The 21,622-nt window shown below is 40.9% G+C and overlaps 1 protein-coding gene across 1 annotated transcript in view; it reads right to left on the bottom strand.

Moving 5' to 3' along the window:
* The window catches only part of sez6b (seizure related 6 homolog b), a 191,246-nt gene that overhangs the window by 114,672 nt on the left and 54,952 nt on the right, over positions 1 to 21,622 (bottom strand). The window contains exon 2 of the mRNA XM_030067513.1: positions 138 to 794. Coding sequence (XP_029923373.1) covers positions 138 to 794 — 657 coding nt within the window. The remainder of the gene's footprint in view (positions 1 to 137; positions 795 to 21,622) is intronic.

The raw sequence follows: 21,622 nt of genomic DNA, 5'->3' as shown, positions 1-21,622 counted from the left end.
GGTAAAAACCAATGGCCAACAAATGATTTTTTTTGCCCGGGGCCCCCAAATGTCTAGGGACGGCCCTGCCTATCCTTTTCCATGTCAGACACAATCAAGAAGATCTCAGCCTCTGTTGCAGAAGGGTGTTTTCTCACCTGGGCTCTGCATGGTGGTGATGATGGTAGTGGTGGTAATGGTGGTGGTGGTCGTCTCCTCTTCCACATCAGCAGACATAGATGGCAGTTTGCCTTCACTGTCCGCCATGTGATCAGGCTTCTCAGTGTCTTTTTCCGATAAGGTGGTAACGGCCAAGGGTGTGATCGTGGGGCGCTCCGGGTGTCTCAGCCCTGCCGCCGTGGCCGGGTACGGGGTGCTGGTGTAAGGACTGGGCGCTGATGTGTGCATGACGGGAGTGCTTTGCATATCAGGGGTTTTAGCTTTCTCATTGCCTTCCTGTTGAGTCCCGGATGCCGGGGTAGAAAAAGCTGCTGGTGCATTGTCATGGGAGACCGTAGTCTGAGTGCCGGCAAACTGCGAATTTGAGATAGAGCCCGCCAAAGTTGTGTGAGCATCCAGACCCCCGCTGTCTTCCAGGTAGTGTGGCTGACTGTGAGGGCTGAGCAGGGCCTGGTGCTGGGGAGGACTCCTGTAGAGCGGATGGTGGTTGGGGATATTAAGAGGGGGCGCGGTGGTGACCACGGGGAGCCTCCTGCCGGTATCCTGAGTGGTGGGGTACAGGCTGGTCCCGCTCTCTGGAGGGCTCCCTCGGGTGATGGACAAGCCTATGCTGTCCTCAGAGGCAGATGCTGTGCCTACAAAAAAAAAAAGAAAAAGAAAAGCACAATTATAGAGAAACCTGGTGCTGCATCAAGGACAGGCATGGGACAGAGAGAGAGGGGATGACATGAAGCAAACGGATTCAAACCTAGGCCGCTGCAGTCCACGATCTACAAGGTGAGCCGCTAGGGTTTCCCTGAAATGTTTTTGTTTGTTTTTCTTGTTTTTTCTTGTTTTTTAATTGCTACATTTACACATGCAGTAAACACAGATGCTCCAAATGCTAACTGTTTGCCTCCCGCCATTGACGTGGACTTCCCCCCGGCTAACCTTTTTTTAAAAATAGCCATTTTAATCCACTCAAAAAAAGTTTAACATCACTTCTACAAGTGTCGTTTGCTGAAACACTACTGTCCCGCATAAAAGCTTGAGGTTAAGTGAAAAAATATCCCATTTTGGTGAACATTTGGCATGGGCGAACTATCCCTTTAAGTACAATTTTGACGTGATACCCATGATTCTTGAGTATTTCAGTTTTATCAGACTTTATACTTGTACTGCACTACTTCTACTAGTTAATTTACAGTGTAGTATTTACCTCACATGTGATGCATTATTAGAGTGTAAACCAGCCAACAGGACATGGAGCAGTTAGAGCTACAACATTAAAACACTTTTTGCAGGTTAATGCATCAATAATTTAACACTCTGAAAGGAACCATTCTTTACTATGACTACTTTGTGCTGTGAGGTCATCGCTACAAGCAAGCGGCCAGCATATTTCTTCTGGAACAGCTAAAAAGCCTCCTTCAAACAAAAAAGTGGCATTATTCTTCCAGTACTTTGTATTGTGATTATTACGTCTTCGCTAGACACTGGATCTGCCCCAGAGAGGCGATTTGTTCCATCTTACAGTCCAAGCTGGCTGATGATGTACTGTATATGATTTAGTTTTCACAGCCCAAGAAGAAGAGACCAAGCTTATGCAAATGTGTGCTGCGCTGATTTATGTCCGTTTTTACATTCCAGTTTTATGTTATAGAGCTGCAGTGTTGTTTGAAAACCACAATACACATCTTCATCTCCAGAAAATAATTCCACAAATTCAAAGCCATCTTTCCCATTCTGTCCATTTTCATTTTCATGGCTAAACTACAATATATTTGATTAGTCTGACATCGAGGCAGGGCAAACTCCTCTCTCATGCTTGTCGGTGGGAGACAGAAATACTTACGAAAACAGCTTCCTCTCCCCTAGAGCACAGTAATAACATTTTTTTCTAGATGAATTTCACCAATATTCCCTTTTAACACTTCTCGATGTTGAGAAAGTGCATTAGCAGTGATACACTCCTGTGAGTCAATTGGCGAACTGAAAGCCTCTCAAACCCTGAACAGTACAGCCCAAACGATTCTCGTAAATTGCTCACATCAATGGCCTCTTCCCTCCCCCCCTCCTACTTGTAATAAGACTTAATATTCATTCCTGAGGAGATTTGATGAGCCAGTATAATTTGTCTAGCGTAACGAACGCTTCTCCCCTCCCAAGTGCACCTATGAGATCTAATCTGAGACCCCTTCAGGAGGCTATCATCCACTGAGGGAAGTCTTATGTTTCTTTAACAATGCTTCATTTCCACCATAATGGCTCCCCCTCTCTACCCACTAATAGCTATCTGCTTCAAACAATCAGGGTTTATTGTAGCAGCGCCACTTTCTACCCAGCACCTCTTTTCTCAAACAGAGAGAGTAATGGCTCAGCTCTTTTAAAGACATCAGGCACACTGGCAGCTCAAACTACAAGGTAAATGTTGAGACGGTATCCCAAACCTGAAGGAACCTGCCTGACGAGAGGTCTGTCTTTTTCTCTAGCACTACAAGTTGTCAAAAATGCAATGTACACATCTAATCCTGGATGAGCAGTGTGAGTTTTGTCAAGGGCAAACTCCTTTGGCTCAGAATAAATCAGACCTGTGCACAGTGAGTCGGTCATACTTGGGCATATGAGACATGAAGGATGCTCTAAAGGGTGACAGGCCGTCAGTCAAAGCCCTTAAAATGTAGATGTGTGGTTAAATTGCACCTGATAGGATGGACAGCATGTTGTTACATGTCCAGAATAATGCATGTGCATCTTTACATGCACCAGTGGAACAGCACTAACCATAGTCTTTTATTACTACTGTTTATTGTTAATACCAACTATGTAGTAAAGCCAGCCCACACATAAACAAGAAGCACTTGAGCTGCCTAATATCCTGCCATAATTACCATGATATATTGACCATGACCACTTATGCTAATGTGGTCATTAACCAAGCTAATTAATGTATTTCTTTCTAATGTATTTCTGATTCACTTCTAATTAATGTATATTTCTATGTCACCACACTGTCTTCACATGACATGTGTGGTATAAACAGTGGTTTGAGTAAAATCAGTTTTTCTACCTTAAAGGGATAGTTCATCCATTTTGAAAAATGTGATATTATTCCACTCCTCCTCCTAGCTGTTCTGTAGGACAGTAGTGGTGCTATCTTCCTCTCATTGTTATTGAGTGCTGGATACTGGCTGGATGCTCCACATGCTAACTGTTAGCCTCCTGCCATTGGCATGAACCCCCCCCCAGCAATTTGAGTATCAAGGCAAAGATATATATAATAGAGCCGCCGGTCTACCAGAGGATAGTGTGTCAGTATGACATTGTGTGTTGCTGATGTGTGAAAAATGCACAGCTGTGTGAAAGAGCAGTAACGTGATGTGGTATACAGAGAGCGACAGAGTCTGCATAAGGCAGGTGGGTCAAACACATGGACTTTTGTTTTTAGTGTGTTTGCTAATGTTAGCATTTGCTAGCTAAAGTTTCCTAACCTTTACCCTAACCTTAACCTCACCCTGACCTCAATTTAACCCTAACCTTAACCAAGCCCTAACCCTAACCTCACCTTAACCAAGTTTTTTAGCTTTAATACTTTAAAATAATTAGCATGTAGTTGGATAGCCTATACGCAATGCAAAAACATGACTCTGATACAGTTTCCTCTGGTGGACCAGCAGGTGTATTACACACTTTGGCCTGATATGGGGTTCACTATGGTCCATGTGCATTTTAGTTTGGGAAACTGACACTGTAGGTGATGTTAAACCTTCTTTGAGTGGATTACAGCAGTTATTTTCAAGAATGTCAACTCAGGGGAAGTCAATCTGAATGGCAGGAGGCTAACAGTTAGCATTTGGAGCATCCAGCCAGTATCCAGCACTCATTAACAATGAGAGCAAGATAGCACCACTACTGTCCTACAGAACAGCTAAGGCAGAAAAGTGAAATAATATCACAATCATCAAAATGGGTGAACTATTCCTATAGTAGGGGAGAGTGGGGTAATTTGTGCCAAGGGGCAAGTAGTGCCACCCCTGTTATCTAGAAAACCATAGAAGAAGTTGGTCATGTGACCACATATTTTTGAAGAGGCATCCATTTCACTCATCCTGCAAAGAAGGGAGACACATGGCTTGAGAGGTAAGCACATTTAAGTTCAAAAAACATTTTTTTTGCCCTTCAAAGTAAAATTTCTATGATCAAGGTTTTTTGATTGCTGTGTTTGAACAGTTATAGAAAACAGTTCACACAGGTTTTAGTAGTTTAGTAAGCTACACCATGAGTCTATACAGTTAGCATGATGTTAGCTCAAAACAGCTGGGGGATGCATTTTTTTTTTTTTTTTTAAATGGTGGGCTTGGGGTAATTTGTGCCAAAGGGCCTGGGGTAAATTGTGCCAGTGGAACAACTTGTGATTATATACTATATATTACTTTATTGTATTTTATTGTTATTGAACATTGTCTTCTTACCTTTGATCACTAAAACTATTCAGATTCAGATGAAGATGATTTGCAGGTGCTCATTTTGGAATTTTTATTTTGTTCTGGGTATGTGTTCATGTGGCGCTAAGCCTTGTTATAGAAAAGTGGCCTGTGAGCTTGTTAAAATAATAATGTTAAATAAATAATTTTGTATTAAATTTGTTTTGCTTTTATATAACATTGTCATTTGTGAGATTAAAATGATCTGTTTTACTTCAATTATCAATGGCACAATTTACCCCAGTGTATTCTCTCTAAGCTATATTTCTCGAACAGTTTATATAAGATCCAAAGTGATTGTTCCCAGGGATGGACAACATCCTAAACTATATGTGCATATTTTAGTTGGAGGCATTACTGTAATCCCCTCACTTTAAAGGCACTTTAAGTAAAAATTGGCACTACTTACCCCACTCTCCCCTATAGTAAGAATGAAGTTTCTATTATGTGTTCTTATTGAGTGATTGTCTTCACAAGAATGTGTTTACATGCAGACATACAGACCATTGTGCCGCCATAATAGCATAACATCCTGCACTATCAACACGCAGCTTCAACACGCTATATAACATACTGTGACCTTGCGACTGATGGGGGTGTCATTGTCTGTACATATGTAACAATGCAATTATTCACACTAGTAGAGAAAATCTCATAATACAGCTGTATTATTTTCTAATTCACTGATGGATGCCAGAAATCTTGGTGCGCCCCAGAGCTTCACAAATTTGCCAATAAAAACAACATTAGTAGCCCTTTTCTCTTTAGGATGCAGCTAATGATAATAATTAGAGAAACTGAATCATCAGTTTAAAAAAAATTAAATAAAAAGCCTACAACACCTAACCCAACCTGGTGGTGCATCTTCTAATATCAGAACAGCACAAAAAGTCATCAGTCAATTTTTAATCAAGAAAAGGACATCCTGAGTTTTTCTCCTGGCGTTTGCTGACAGTATCGCTGATCCTAACTCTTATTATACTGCATGTGTATGCTGTGAGTACTTTGATAGTTTATCCTTCCCCCGTGAAGATTAATCACACTGATGCCTCTCCCTCAGATCACATGAGGTGAAGCCATCCCTCTTCACAGAGCATTGGTCCATCCACTGAAAAGCCAAGTCACAGACAGATGGGATTTTCAAGATGAGAAAATCAGCAGCAGGTCATGAGATTAGCTTATCTGTGATGGCTGATAAGCGTCCTTCACTCATCAAGTCATTCATGTATACAGCGGTAGAACGAGTACGAGAAATTGCTACTCAAGTAAAAGTATTTTAGAAGTGCAACTGTAAAAGGCTGCTCAAGTAAAAGCAAAAGGCCTATCTGAATGAACTCAGAGTGAAAGTTACCAAGGCACTTTTTAGAAACGGGAATGTTGTTAGATGCAACCTTTTCCATGAAATTCTAAAGGAGTTTAAAGTTCTTGATTATTTTAATTGGAAATTAACAAAATCTAGAAAAGCAAAAGGGCACCAACAAAGTAAAGCCAGATTCCTTGTCACTTCTGCTGACTGACTAATCTTTGTGTAAGGCAGCACAGTTTTTCAATTTATCATTATTATTATTATTATTATTATTATTATTATTATTATTATTAATCAGTATTCAGAGAGAAATAAAAATATCTGGACTGTGTACTGGATGGGATTTGACAAGTACAAAAAAGTAGAGCTAGCAGAAACATGAGAACATGTAATTAGTTACTTCCATCCCTGCAGTATACTGTCACCATCTCTGAAAAGTTATCAAAGTAGCAGACGTGAACTCTGGTAACACTTTGTCCTCCCATGCCTTCCCAATATTATAGAAAAATGACTTCCCATTATGGGTGCAGTGGATCACAAATCTCACGGTTGGGATCACATCGATTGGATCAGGTCATTTTTTGGAAGAGAGACAAATCTCTTCCAACCCAAGGCCAGTTTGGTTGGTTTTCAACCCCTTTGTTTCCAGTGTTATGGCAGAGTACTAACATTTTTTTTTTATTTTTCAGAACAAGTGAGGCTACTCACTTAAAAATATTTGGTTTGTAACAAATGACATCAGCAACAAATGATTATAACAAATGTATTTGGCATAACTAGGGGACGTTGGGTTGTAGGGGATCTTCTCTTCTCTGTCTTTTCACTGCACCTCTGCCATCGAGATTAAGGGAATTAAAGCTGCACTGAGTGATTTCTGACCATTAGAGGGTGTTATGAGCTTAAAATGCACTCAAACACAGAGAGCAGTACTCCTTGTACAAAGCTGAAACAGTGAAAAATGGGTTTTGGGGAAGTTAGCGATACATTTGACTCTCACAAGGCTCTTGGATTATTTTGTTTCTGACCTCTGTTTTGAAAATGTGGTGAGGCTGCCGACTTTCAGCTACAAGGTAAGCTTTGAATGAACTTTTTCTGTTCTGTCGATGAATTGCTGTTCTGTCAACGAATTTATGTGGCACTCACGTGACTCATCTGAAATCTGGATATTTATGTGCAGAATGTGCAGTTTCCTAAACACCCTGAGCAAGGCTGAAACGGCAAGGAAGATGAGGGGAGGAGCTTAGCAAACTTTAGAAAGCTCAAACCAGGAAATAAGAACAGGCTGGCTATAGACTATATGGTGGAAAGAAGGGGGTATTTTTGCTGCATATAAGAAAAAGCATCTAATATTTCTTAATGTAGCTTTAATACTAAAAAAAAAAAAAAAAAAAAAAAAAAAAAAACTAACAGTGGCAGTAAAATTTTATTTGTATTTTTATTTAATTTGTATTATTATGATGACACAGAGTGAGTGTTACTTGTTTATACGGGACATGTTATTAGAGCTTTGGGAGCTGATTTAGTTTTTGAGTTACAGTGAACTGACAAAAATATTTAAGACCCTGGTGGAAAATAGAGTTATCCGTTAACCAGCTGAACATCCAGGACAGCATAAATACAGCATGAACGTGAACACAAAGCATCTCAGGGTCACTCCCAGACCGGTCCATTCAAAGTCACTGTTAAAGTTCATTCTCACAAGTCAAGTTTATTCGTAGTACATACCATGTTTCATGTGACAGGTATGGACCCAATGTTCTTCAAGATAAAAAGCAAAAAATTGTCAAAAATTGTACAAGATAAAAAAAAATGTATAGGATAAGAACATGAAAGAAGGTTTTACATGCATATATATGAAAACATACACTAAATGGCCACTTTATTAGATCAGCCTGCACAGTCTAATACAATCCAAAATAACTGTTGTGCCATAAAGTTTCCTCTCCTGCTACCTATAATGCTCAACTTTTCTTATTGTCACAGTAACAGAGGTGTTCACTTCTATGTTTGGCACTGAACTCATAGTTAGTGCTGCTGTTGGACTGGACTGCAGTTTATTGAGAGCAGTTTCCAAAATTCTGTCCTCCCTTGTGTATATAAATACAGAGGACAAAAAATAAGAAACACCTCTCAATATAATTTAGTCCAGCACAAGACCTCTGCAAACTACAACCTCAACAGTAAACACAGAATTAAATTGACACCTTCTCAATGCATAACTGAACATTATAAACTTTGTTAAAAGGTAGAATTTATGGCAGAGCTGTTGACATAAAATGCATTAGGTTATGCAGATGGAGCTGATAAAGTGGACACTGAGTGTATAAGATGCAGTAAAGACACACAAAGAAAGATTGTGCTGTTTCCTCCTGTTCCCTTTTCTGAAAATTCAGTGCCAGTTTTCCAGGCTTCATGTTACAGCGCAGGCGGAATCTGAAAAAGGGCAAAGTGCCTTCAGGGACACTTTGATGTCTCTCCCCTGGGCTGTCAAAGACCCACAACAGAATTTAAGCTTACCTTGAATAAACCATGAGTCCAATACAAATCTCAATCATTAAAGTTCAGAAGAATTTACAGTACGAGGCAGAACGGCGGCTCTTCCGTGCGAAGAGGGCATGCTAGAATTGAGCGTCTAGACGCTGCTTAGGAAACCTGATCAGTGGATTATTTTTAAACTCTCAGAATCATCTTGTCTACCATTCCCCCAGTGGTATCTGTATAAAATGGCTAACGTTGTGGTTAAATGAATGATAATGTGTCTGCGTGTGAATTTTTAATTAGGGTAAAAGTCTGGATTTCCTGCATCTCAAATCCCAGGCTCCCCTTACATGGACACAAATAATTTTAGCTGCACTTGCGTCCGACATTAGCACACTGGGGAGAGATTATTTAATTTTATTTAATAATTTCTTTGAGAGTAGTCGCTCTTATTTGTGTCCTGACGGATCAATGTACATGTTTTTTCATTCTCTGGAGCATCTGGACCAAGCAGTTGTATTGTGGCGGATGAATCAAAAATAGATATGAGAGGAGGAAGAAAAGCAAACTCCCTCTGTGTGTTTAACGGGATTTCTTTGATTTTTCTGCGTCTCCGGTTCGACTGGGGCGCCGCCTGATCTGCCTGCCACAGCTGAGGCACCAACATGGAGGAGCTGAATGGTGCTGGCAGGCCGAGGCCATGTGCTCCTGACACACTGGAGCTGCGCTGGTGACAGGGTGTGTGTGTGTGTGTATGTGTGTGTAATTTTATGCCCTTTTATGTACAACGTGAGGTTTTTGTTTTGAAAGTTTTTATTTAACCCTCTGAGCAAAAATCACTATTTCTATTTATTCTTGATTTTTAATTTAATTTTAAATATAATTACAATAAATAGAAACATAGTTTTCACATTTTTGCTAACTTCATTTTTCTGGTAACTTTTTGGGTGTTAATATTATGTTAAGAATTATTATTATGGCATACAGTTTTTACATTTTTTTTTTTTTTTATCATTTTCACCTGCTACCTTTTTGCTGTTTATTTAGATATATATTGAAGTAATTTTCTGGCAATTGTCTTATTTATTTATTTTGAGTTTTCATTATTATAATTATTATAATATATTTACTATAATTTTCTTGTCATTTCCCCCCAGTAACTGTGTGGCACTTTTGTGTTAATGTACTTGTATTTTTTTCAAACTTTGGGATGATTTTGTGTTTTTTATGGTAATTTGTGTACTTCAATTTTAAGTATATAATGTTTTTTGAGAGGAATCAGTTGAATTTGCTTGAATTTTAACCTCTGCTGCCTGCCGACCGTTGGTTGACGTCTTAACTGCCTGTCCATGATATCTGCTCTGTTTCCACATGCTGTATATTTCCACTGCGTTCTGGCAGAATTGATTGCGAAGCAGCGGCTCCGCTCCCTCTGAATACAAAGCAGACCCTTAATCCAATGTTGCCTGTAGCAAAATGTTCCCCACTTTAAAATTTCCCTTATCTTATTGATCCTGCACCTAACACAGGCAGCGAGGGACCCTCATTCATGCATCCTCAATAATCGCAGGTTGGCCACCATTATATGCAAGCGCAGGCCTCTCAGCTTCCCTCTGGCACAGGAAAACCTGAGCCTGCAAACTCCAGCTCGCCGACGTTCACAACCAGCACTGACCAGCACTGAAGCTTCCACGTCCACACTAAATGAATTCAATAAATAAAAAAAAGCATTCTATTAATTATACAACTGGATGTCCTTGTTTATGGAGAGAAAATTCAAAAGCCTTCAAAGAGCAAATTAGACTGTATGGTGTTTTGGAATATGCGGCGTTGCATATTTCATGTTCAGAAAATGAAATGGCTGATATTTCAATGTGTTTCTATGTTCAGATAGAATTAATAGTCAAGTTGTGCTCTTGCTACTGCTACTACGACTAGCAAAGCAAAAATCTTCCTTTTCTTCACATTCAAACAAACGTCAATATGTTGTAAATTATGTTGACAGCTTTCCCTCAGAGACAGTTTTTATTGTTTTTTGATTTTCTTAAAATTTAACCTTCGTTTAACCAGGAAGCCTGTTGAGACTGAAATCTCTTCTCCTAGCGAGACTTGGCCAACACTGATCACCATAAAACACAACAGACAAGCGATAAAGATGTAATATCTACAGATGTGTCTCAGTCTGGACACTGTGGACGCTCAAAGAGGATTTCAAAGTGTCATCACTCGCAACACGACACACAGCGACAACTTCGGTTCAAAGTGACGGAAGTGCACAATAGCGGCTGCTATTACCATGGATACGTGAATTAATACCAGCCTCCTCCATCGCTGAATTTGTCTAATGCTCAAGAGAGGTTCTGCACCGCAACTTAACAGCACGACTGTTTGGAGGGCGAGACAATGGATCTCCATGTTGATGAACCACGTCTCCAGCATGGAGACACTGACGCCTACGTTGTCACCATAGCAACCAGTGCAGACACATTGGTAATGTCTGGACCACACGAATCCAGTCTGATCGCTTGCAAATGACAGTGTGGACAGTCTGTCTTACGGATCTGATTTGAGAAGCATCTGAATTGATCTGCCTGCAGGCTGAATGAGGCCTCAGACACGGAGCATGATGGACAGACCAACCATCCGTCCACAGGCCTTCCTCCAGCCTCCCAGGAGGGATGAGCAACCATCCAGACGAGCTTGTGGTTCGGCGACTGCTCATTACTTTCATCTCAAGCGGCAGGAGCGTGTGAATTCCTGCGAGTATTATTGTCTTGAAAGCTGTAAAACAGTCTCCTTTCCACGCTGACACCCCCAGAAAAGGTCAGTCTCTTGTCTCCATAATGACTGAGGACAAAGACGAGGCAGAGTGGATCAATGGGCAGCTCCATGCCATATCAGTGGAGATGCATTGATCTGCGGCTGAGAGACGATACTACTGACTCTGCCTCGCCTGCTTCCCTGCCAGCAGAGGAGACGAGCAGCAGAACACCTGAATATCGGCTCAGAAGCTCCGCCTCGGTGTCGTCCGGTCTCAGATCTGTGTGTGGAGTGTGTCTGTGAGTGCATGCGATGCTGTTTTACAGCCTGTGGACATCAGTGGAGCTGCTTGGCTCAAGCTAATAGCAGCTGGAACCGGAGACTTAGACACAGAGCAGGGTTGTTGGAAAGCTGATATTTGCATATTAAAGCTGCCGGAGCTGATATTTTGTGCTAATATTCACTTTTTGCATTTTCACAGCAGAAAATTCACACACGGTTCAGTCGGAGGGCACACCAAAAACAAAGCGCCAACTGTCGACTAAAAAATCTCGTCGCAAACTTCTCTCCATATACGGTGTATGATTTATATTATTCATTATTTATCCTTTATTGTTCAGGAAAAAATGAAACAGACAGGTGTCCATAATTGATACCGTCACACATTCGGCTCCCATAATTCATGTTTTTTTTTTTTTTCATCTAAATCGTGCTTTTTTGATATGATCATTGGTTGTATTGATTTTCTATTATATCATTGACCTTAGCTGAAAAAATCATGAATCATGGGAGCTGAGCATCAGTTCTGGATTTTGATGAATCTGATTCATTGTGACACCCTGATGAAGAGAGGAATATCAAAACATGTCGGTGGGTGATCAAAATAAATAATATACTGTATATGGAGAGAAGCATACAGACTTATTGTATATGATGCCAAGAAAATGACAAGTAATCAGTGTTTCTTCCCAAAACAGAATTTTTGTACCTGTTATATAATATAAAATCAAACCGATATATTGGAAAATAACGTATCAGGATATGTTTAGGAGCCTGGCACAGTCTGATGTGCAGTCGAGACATTTCATTGGAAGACTGCAGACTCAGACAGTGATGACAAAAAAAAGAAAAAACACAACGCGTTGTTGCCAGCAACTAATTGAAATCCTGTATCTTCGTCGCCAACTCCATTTAAATCCTCTTTCCTGAAATGCTTTTCTTTCTCCACCACCACACTTTACATCTTTGCTTGTTTCGTCACAAACATTCACCCTTGAGCTACAGATTAGCAAAGCCGGCTCTTTTGTGAAGCCGTACAAAGCCACGGCAATTAAAGGCTCTTCTCTCGCTTAACAAGCTCTAATCCAGATATGCTTTTATTGCATTTGATTTCGCTCGCTGGTTGTGCCAAAAAACACTGAGAGACAGGGACCCTGCTCTTGCTCTAAGTGGAGCAATCATCAGTGAGGATTCAGTCTCAGTGTAGGTTCTGAAGGCTGTCACTTCCCCAGCCAGGGATGGCAAAACAAATTAATGTAAAAAAAAAAAAAGAAAAAACACCCCTAGAGAGAAGCCTGGATCCACCTATCAAACAACAGCAAATGGAAATTGTTTGGCAGCCTTATGTCTAAGCAATGCCAGGAATTGTGATTTAGTGGAAAAGTACTTGCTGAGACAACACAATGCGATGCACTGTATACTGGATATGTTTGACCTCGAAGAAACTGATTGAGGCCAGTAAAATTGATTTAATCCTAACTTAGAATAAACTGATCACTGTATACTGTTGTGTACACTGTTACAGTTTTGAGACGGCGCATGTAAATGTCAAAACTGGATTAAAATATATAAAATAATATGTAAAATGTAAATTAAAATGTTGAATCTAACGATTTAACTTTGTAATAATTTGTACCTGACAACAATTTAACAACAATTTAATCCCAGTACATATAAGGTGTATATAGGTAGACTTTTTTTTTTTTTTTTTTTTGCACATGCTTAATTTCTTATTGTTGTGGTATTTGTAAATTAATGCACAGTTAGACTTAATGCACATACTTTTGATACAACTCACACATAATGCGCATGCGTTTTACAACTTGTAAGGCACACATTTTTATATTTCATATTTCTTTCTATTTTCTGATTATTTCATTCTTCTGGTGAGAACTGAGCAGCTGCAGCTGATCCAATTTGCCTTCAGGGATCAATAAAATATTTCTGATTCTGATTCTGAGATACCTGCTGCCCTCCTGTGTCAGACCCTTTGAGCCAGAAGTCAAGCACAGCCTATTTACAGTTATTACAGTGAAGACGTAGGGAATTCAGTGAAGATATGGGAAAGACACAATTGTGTGTGTGTGTGTGTGTGTGTGTGTGTGTGTGTGTGTGTGTGTGTGTGTGTGTGTGTGTGTGTGTGTGTGTGTGTGTGTGTAAAAAGCTTATGAGGAGGATAATGTATATAGGGAAAAACAAGGAAGAGGTTTTACATGTGAATATGGATGTTGGGAGTAGTGATAGTATGTGTTGTACATGATAAAGCTTGAATTGAAAATCCATGAAAGTAAAACTCAGCTTTGGTGTAGTGTTAGGTTGCACAGTTCCCTGGGTGTGTTATGAGTCCACATGGTGGTGAAATATCCTCATTAGTTGCTCTGTGCTCTCTTGGGCAGCTAATCCATAAAACTGTGGTTGTGTCTCTCTATTCACTGCCAGTGTCACAATACAGCTCCTAAAATAACACCTTTATCACAGAAACAAATGTGAACAAAGTGGATCATTATATATATTTAAAAAAAAAAAAAAAAAAAAAAAAAAAAATTGCCATGTAATTACAATTATTTTGTCAAAGCATCATGAAGTTGTTTCCTCCTGGCGCAAGGTTATAGATGTTTCCTGCAGAAGTACGAAGCAACTAATGAGGATATTTCACCACTATGACTCACTTCCACAAGCCAACACGCCACCAAAGTTCAGTTTTGCTTTCAAAGTTTCAATTCATTATCTCTTGGGGGTTGAAAAATACACATACACAAGAGCAGAATTTAATTTTGGAGCATCGAGTGAGTCCACGGCGTCTCAGTTAGGAACGGGACGGTTTTCTCTTGTGATATAAACTGCTAAAAAAAAAAATCTCTCCTCGCACAGATTTATCTGTTAAACTGCTCTGTGCATGTGAATGTCGCCGCTGGCAGAGACGTTAACCGAACCGCGGTTTCATCCAATAGCGTTAACGCACGCTGTATTTAGCTCAGTCAAACTTTGATCTGAACTTCAGCTTCCCTCTTTCAGAATCACTGCTGGGCTATGCGGGGTCCGCTGCCATTCTGTCGGTTCCACTACACTGTACTACCAGAGTCCAGCAGCTACAGTCCATCTGTCACTTTGGATCTGTCCGCCTACTGACTCCATCAATCCCGAGATCCAGCAGCATAACTGAACAAGATGTTCCCTGCTGACAAGCTGCTACAAAAAAAAAACAGTGTGCAGCCTTATCGGAGGACGAGCAGAGACAATTTGACTTCATTGGGGGGCTGGACGGGCGGATCAGAAAGCAAGAACGGAGAGAAAGAGATGTGGAAAAGAGGTGAATGAAATCAAACAAAAATCAGCAATAAGGGTAAAGGTAGATAGATAGATATATAGATATGTAGGTAGATAAAAGCTGAAGTGGGAGATGAAAATGAGACAAAATTACTAAGCAAAGTCATTCGCCAGGCTATGTTGGGAAGCCCCTCACCAAGTAAACAGCAGCAGATCTGTGAATGTGGAGGCTGTGGTCGTATACAAATGAGCGCTGACAAGCTGCAATCCAATTAGATGAAGAAATATGAGGGGTGGTGTGCTGAGACGTGGGACCTATCAGTGGCTGGCAGCTTTGGGGAAGATCAAGCACTTCACCACCATGGCTGCTTTCTGCCTGCAAAGCTGATGGATCACCTGACACACACACACACACACACACACACAGCTTATCACAACCCTTACCAAACACATTGTCATTGTTGTAGTGATGGATACTGTATAGCCGCGGTGACTATCACCCTCATCTTGACATGGATAGGGAATGCCAATGGGATGGACTTGGTTATCCTATTATATGAGCTGTTAATTCAAATGGTAAAATAGTCCAAAATGTGCCTAGACTTAAAAATCCAGTGAAGAACAGATGCAAAGGGAGCTCACACAAATGGAAAACAAATACATGTGAGAATATGACGTTAAAAAGCAAAGGCGCTGTTCTTATTCTGCATCTCTGACCAGTGAAGTCATGTTTGTTCAAATTGAAAATTGCAAAACGTATGATTTTAGCGGCCAAATGTAGACTAAGAAAAGGAAGCATTAACATTAAAGCTGTACTGGGTTTGATTTTTATGTGAAAGAAAATAAAGCATGCACATCCCAAAAAAGTTTCAATCAGGCGCAGGTCAGAGAAACATCAAAAACAAGGGGAAAAAAGTATAATCTGCACTCTGAATTTGAGCTCCCATTGAAATGATCAAGGTGATTACACCCTGATGAAGGCCTGCCTGGTCAAAATGCCAGATTGATTTGATTAAATATTTCAGTGAGAGCTCGCATTCAGCGACTCAATTTTTTTTCCTCAAAGATTTGTATGTAAACATCAATCACAAAGAGTGGCTGCAAAAGAGAAGCCTGTAGGAAATCCACTGGAGGCCTTGAATTAAAACTTGAGGGTGAAATCCTAAACACCAATGAACAGTGTTCTGTCTTCTCATCAGCTTTAGAGATCTTTCGCCTTTCTCATCTCTTTGATTAACCTACGACTCAGAATGAATGACCTTTCCATTTCCACCCCATCATTCAGGCTGAAATCGCCCCCGTGTTCGCCAGTTTCTGTCAACGGTCAATAGAGATTTGAAGCCCGCTAACCAGTCACGAGTGACTGCCATGTCCTGCCACTGTCATGTGGTTTTCAGTTGAAACGGTGGCGGCCCCTCCTGGAATCACAACCTTAACGTGGTGCGGGAGGTCAAGCAATACCGCCTGGATATGGTTAAGGCTCCGGAACCAAAGTCGTGGATGGAGGTTGGACTTTCTCCTTCTCTGGAGACACCCAGGGCAAGAGGTGGTGGACAGGTGTGCGTTACTTACTAGCCCTGGACTTCGGGATGCATATACAGCAGCTCGGAGTACCCAGCATTTCTAGAGGCACTCGGAGTGAAGGCACCATCTGGGGACTCTGTGGTTCCACTTGGAGAGTTTAATGCTCACATTGGCAATGATGCGGCAACATGGAGAGGGGTGACTGGGAGAAAAAGGTGCCATGAAAATGTGGTTTGCCCCCTCTGATTTGAATTACTGCCTCAATTGGAGGAATTTAAGTGTCTCAGGGTCTTGTTCCTGAGTGAGGGTAAAATGGAGGCGGATCCACCTCAGTTGACCAGTCAATCCCTGTTTGGTCACAAGCTCTGGGTAGTGACTTAAAGAATGAGATCACCCTTTCAGATTTTCAGGTTTTTGGGGAGCTCAGACATCCAGGAGGTGCTTCGGGTAGAGCCACCACCCTTAAGCATTGAAAGGAACCAACTGAGGTTGTTTGGGCATCTAGTTAGGATGCCTCCTGGGACCTCCTCTGTGTCAGGCGTGACCAAATGGGACAAGACCTCAGTGTCTCTCCGAACTGGCCTGGGAATGCCTTGGGATCTCCCAGGAGGAACTAGTGGATGTTATTGAGGAAAGGAGTGTGGCTGGGCTGCGCTCCTCAGTCTGCCACCACTGCAGTCACTGTAGCTTAGCAACTTAAGGCCAGTTACAAAAATGTCAGTCAGTATTGACACTTGGACAAATGATTAATCGAAGTAGGGCCAATTCTAGCCCTGTTTCCGTGGCTTGCCAGATCTTAGCCTAGGAAACTAAGTCAGCTAGACTAATTTGAACAACCAGGCCAGAAGTCCTTTCCAGCGGGGTGAGCTGATACATTAAATAAAACTTTTTCCAAATCCTGTCGGCAGAACATAAAAAACATCTTTCCCACTCAGAGATACCTTTAGTTTTTTTTGTTTGTTTTTTTACTTTTAATTTATTTAAATTTAAAATATTAATTAAAATCACTTCATCTAAATATTAAATAGATTGGTAACACTTTACAATAAGAGTACAACAATTAACGTTAGTTAATGTTAGTTAATGCCGTAATGGCATAAACTGTTAGGTAATGATTATTATGGCATTTACTAATGTTAATAATATCTACAATATCCCTTAAATAACATATAAATTAATACCTTAGCATGAACAGCATTAGTAAATGATTCTTAGACACATTAGTTAACAGTTAGTTCTAAAGTGAATGTGTGATTCATAGGTCTGGAACCAGGCTACTCTTATGACACACAGGTTTTTCTTTTTTTCTCCCAACATTTTCAATTTCTTGCTGCCATTTGAAGCTATAACTTTGCAAAATTGCTCTGTAACTCTAGAGAACAATTTGAATTTTTAGCCTAGCTTTAGCCCATGTAACTTCACAGCAGGCGTACTTCATATTTCTATTGACAGTTGTCCATAGTATTCCACACATGGAGTTAGTGGCATGGCTCAGGAGCTAGAGCAGTGGTCTAGTAATTGGAGGAATCCAAGTCGGATCCATGGCTCCTCCGGAGAGCGTGTCGAATCCCTAACCACTGCTGATGAGCGGGCTGGTGGCTTGTCATCAACATGTGAATGGATGAACATGAAGCATACTTCGTAAAGTTCTGTGTGTGGTCAGTAGACTAGAAAAATGCCATAGAAACACAGTCCATTTAGATGCTTGAATGCATTTTTTCTACTTTCCAGGAGGCCATTCTTTTCCATTTCATTTTAGCACACTATAAAAAAAAAAAAAGCAGCTTGCAGGGACTTAGCAACTGCTTGATTCAAGCAATTGCCGAAGTCAATTAATTATTGCGCCCTTCGATTTGCAAAGTCTGCAGCTCTCTGGTCCTGTGGTGCATTCATGTGCAAGAGGGATACTCATCTGGGACTTCCAGCTTGGAAAAATCAAAGTCCTACTTGGTAGCCTGACAAACTTTGTTAAAGAAAGAATCAGCCAATTCCACATCATCATTTTCACAGTATCCATGTTTGTCCTCCTTGTTTGATTTCTTTTTTCTTTTTTCTTTTTTTCTTTTTCTTTTCTTTTTTTTTTTTTTTTAACAAAACAGCAGACAAAAGCAATACTCTTTGGCAGCCAATTCAGAAGTGCCAGATGTCACAGCTGCCCCTTCAGCACTTGAATGCACCAGAAGACCAGCGGCAGCAGACTTTTCAAATCAGTGTGTACGACATTAAACAAGCTTTAAAAAAAAAAAAAAAAAAAAAAAAAAAAAAAAAATGACAGCAACACGTTCATTGTGATGGATTACCAATCTTGAGCAAAGTTTTAAGCCTCTGCAAGTTCAATTTCATACACTGGAATTGATGGGAAACAACAGCTGTCTAAGACAAAAACGGCATTCAAAAAATTAAATAAGTATTGGAAATGGTTGGCAGTATTGCAAAGTATGTGTGCTCTCGAGTACATGGGCAGAAAGCATCTCAGTTTGAGAGGATTTTGCCCCAATTTGTGAGTGTGATCTGATTACTTAAAATGCTGAAATGTTTTTTATACGACTGTATTGATCCTCAAAGGATTTTTTTTTCCTCTTTTGCCCCTCCATAGGGACGTCGGAGGTCTGGGTCAGGCACACAGCAGCAGCAGATCTGCTGCTGCTTGGGATTCAGTGTCTTGCTTTACAACGCTCAAGGATACTCAAGGATACCTGCTGACACGTGGGGCTTGAACCTCGGCTGAAAGATGGCCTCCGTACTCACTCTGCCACCTTTCTAATAGACACGGGAAGATTTGGCTGCATAGGCTGGAGCGCCGAACAGCAGCCTGCACGCCGCTCGTCGCCTTTAGCTGACGCCCGGCCAGCAGTGAAGAATTAAAGTGGATGTGGCACCTTGTAGATCTGCCAAATCACCTGAATGTTCACCAGAAAAATCAATAAATAAATGTCTCTTGCCGTAGTCGCTACCAGCAGCACGAGTGTACAGCCCAAGTGAAACACATCTTGTCTCAGGATTTTATCACAAACTGATTTCACTGTTGTTAAATACACGGAGGAGAAAAAACAACAACCAGTACATAATGGCGGCAACTTGAATAATTATAAGCATGCCTGCATCCATTCCTCAGCCACAGTAGTCTTTGCATATGTGCTTATAACACTCAGTCAATATTTTGAACATGTGCATTTGTCCACACCAATAAAATCATGGAGGAAGCAGAGGGCTTTTATTTAGAAATAACACTGTGTTACTCATAGACGCAACAATGCATCCGACAAGGGGAGGGGGTCTGTTTTCCTCAGCACTGAGTCTTTTTTTTTTGAGTTCATACAACCACTGTATCCTTTTTTGTAAAAGTAATTATCCTGTAATTATCTTACATGTGTATGTGTGATATGTTTTGAATGAGCAGAAATCTTGCTGAAACACATTTGCTGTTAAAGTCCAGGGGTTCATAAAATAAAAACAGTGAATTAAATTATTATTGATGTGAGTAGGTGCCACATGCACATTTAGAGAATTTACTACCCCAAACAAAAGACACAAAACAGGACAGAAGAGTACATCGCACATTCATGTGTGTTGACCCAGCAGGGATGATATTACATGAGAAAAGTTGATCTGCAGGAGGATGAATATTTGAAGGTAAAACAGAATGACTGAGAGCCTTACCGCATCATATTCCATTATATTTTCAGTTTTCACCTGGTGCCTCAATTTTGTGTTTTCCTTTTTTTCAACAACGGATGCAGAAAAGGCACAAACTGGCGCCTAAAAATTCACCAGAATGCAGGTAATGAAGTGTTTGATGCTCAATATTTCCTCAGGGAGGAACCCGCAGACGCCACTTAATTAATTAATTTAATTAATCAATTAATTTACATGATCTTTTTTATGTTTAGGGAACCAGGCTGACTGCAGAAATATCCAGAGCAGTTTGTACCCAAAGACAAAAATCTGTTCACGCCGATACTGGTGAGCGCAGTAACTTCTCCTGAATCGCTTGTACGTGCCATTTAGGATCAAATTCGTTAGTACAAGTGGTTCTTGCGTGCGGCCTGATGAATCCCCATCTGCTCCTGATGAGCGGCGCCGCGGCGTGCACGGGGCAGCCTTTCGCCACGCTCCGAGTGGGAACTGAGCGTGAGGCACACAAAAGTACAGCGCTTTCAGCAGCTAAGCGACTACAGAGGAAGTGCCGTACAGACGCAGTACATTTTAAATTATTAAATGAAGAAAAAAAACATAATCTTTAGAATTAAAACAAAAGGATTTGGCACTGTGAGGGCAGAGTGGGGAAGCGGACGATGCCACTGTGTACGTATGAGTGAAATCCCATCAGGTTTCCAAAGAGAACACGAGGACAGAATTCCATTTGGGATTCAATACAGTAATCCCCTTCCTTCATTCACACCCCTCCCCTCCTCTGTGCCTCCCTCTCTCTCTCTCTTTCTCTCTCCACCCTCCGGTCCATAGCATGATAGAGCTAGTGTCATTAATTCTGCAGAATGGGGTGAAGATGAGAAAGGCAGCGAGTCACAATCTTCACAGCCACATATATGGAGCCTACTCTCCTTTCATCTCTCACAGACAAAACACAAAGATACTATCTCCCATTCCTGAAACCCATTTCTCTGTACCATTAGGAACTGAAATGGGGTCCTTCAGAGGACTTGTGGGCCTGGAATCATCAAAGTCTATATGTTACTGTGTGAATCACCTCCCTGAGTGTTTTCTGCTCAATCTGGGTGAAAAGCAACGAGTGCAGAATGGATATACAGATTAGCAAACTCCCGGGCTACACGGTGGAGACAGGAAAATGAAAAGGGCTTGCTTTGCCGTTCATGCAAAACAAATATGCGGCTGTAATAAGGCTCATGCATACGGCCTATAGTTTGCAAACCCCCAGCAAGACAGCTGTAAAATATTATTTAGTGTAAGCAAATATATATATATATATATATATATATATAAAAAAACATACACTAAACTCAACTTTTTAAAAGGACAGTTCACCCAAAATACAAAACACACACAAAAAGAGATGTTTTCCCACTTAGCCCTTGTGCAATCTATCCATCCAGATAGGTTTCCAGTCTGCTGCAATTTTCCCTGTCTGGTGGCACCCCGGCACAACGGGGCTGGACGGGAATTTGTTTGTGGAGCTCAAACCGTGTTTTTCCAGCAGGAAACAGTTTCCAATGAAACTCTTCCCGCCAAGAGCAGGTGGTTATCTGTGTCATTGTTTTTGGGGAAAAAAGCGGTTGCTGTTGAGTTTTTCACATGTAAATTTGTCACAGTTTGGGCTCCACAATTGAATACCCATCCAGTCCCAGGCTGGAAACCCTGCCAAATCGCACAGGAACGATTGCACCAGTGAAATACACTGACAGGAAAG

Source organism: Myripristis murdjan, chromosome 13 (genome assembly GCF_902150065.1).
Source record: "Myripristis murdjan chromosome 13, fMyrMur1.1, whole genome shotgun sequence".
Taxonomy (NCBI): domain Eukaryota; kingdom Metazoa; phylum Chordata; class Actinopteri; order Holocentriformes; family Holocentridae; genus Myripristis; species Myripristis murdjan.
Note: the sequence above shows the minus strand (reverse complement) of the source record. Positions and strands in the feature narration are given on the sequence as shown.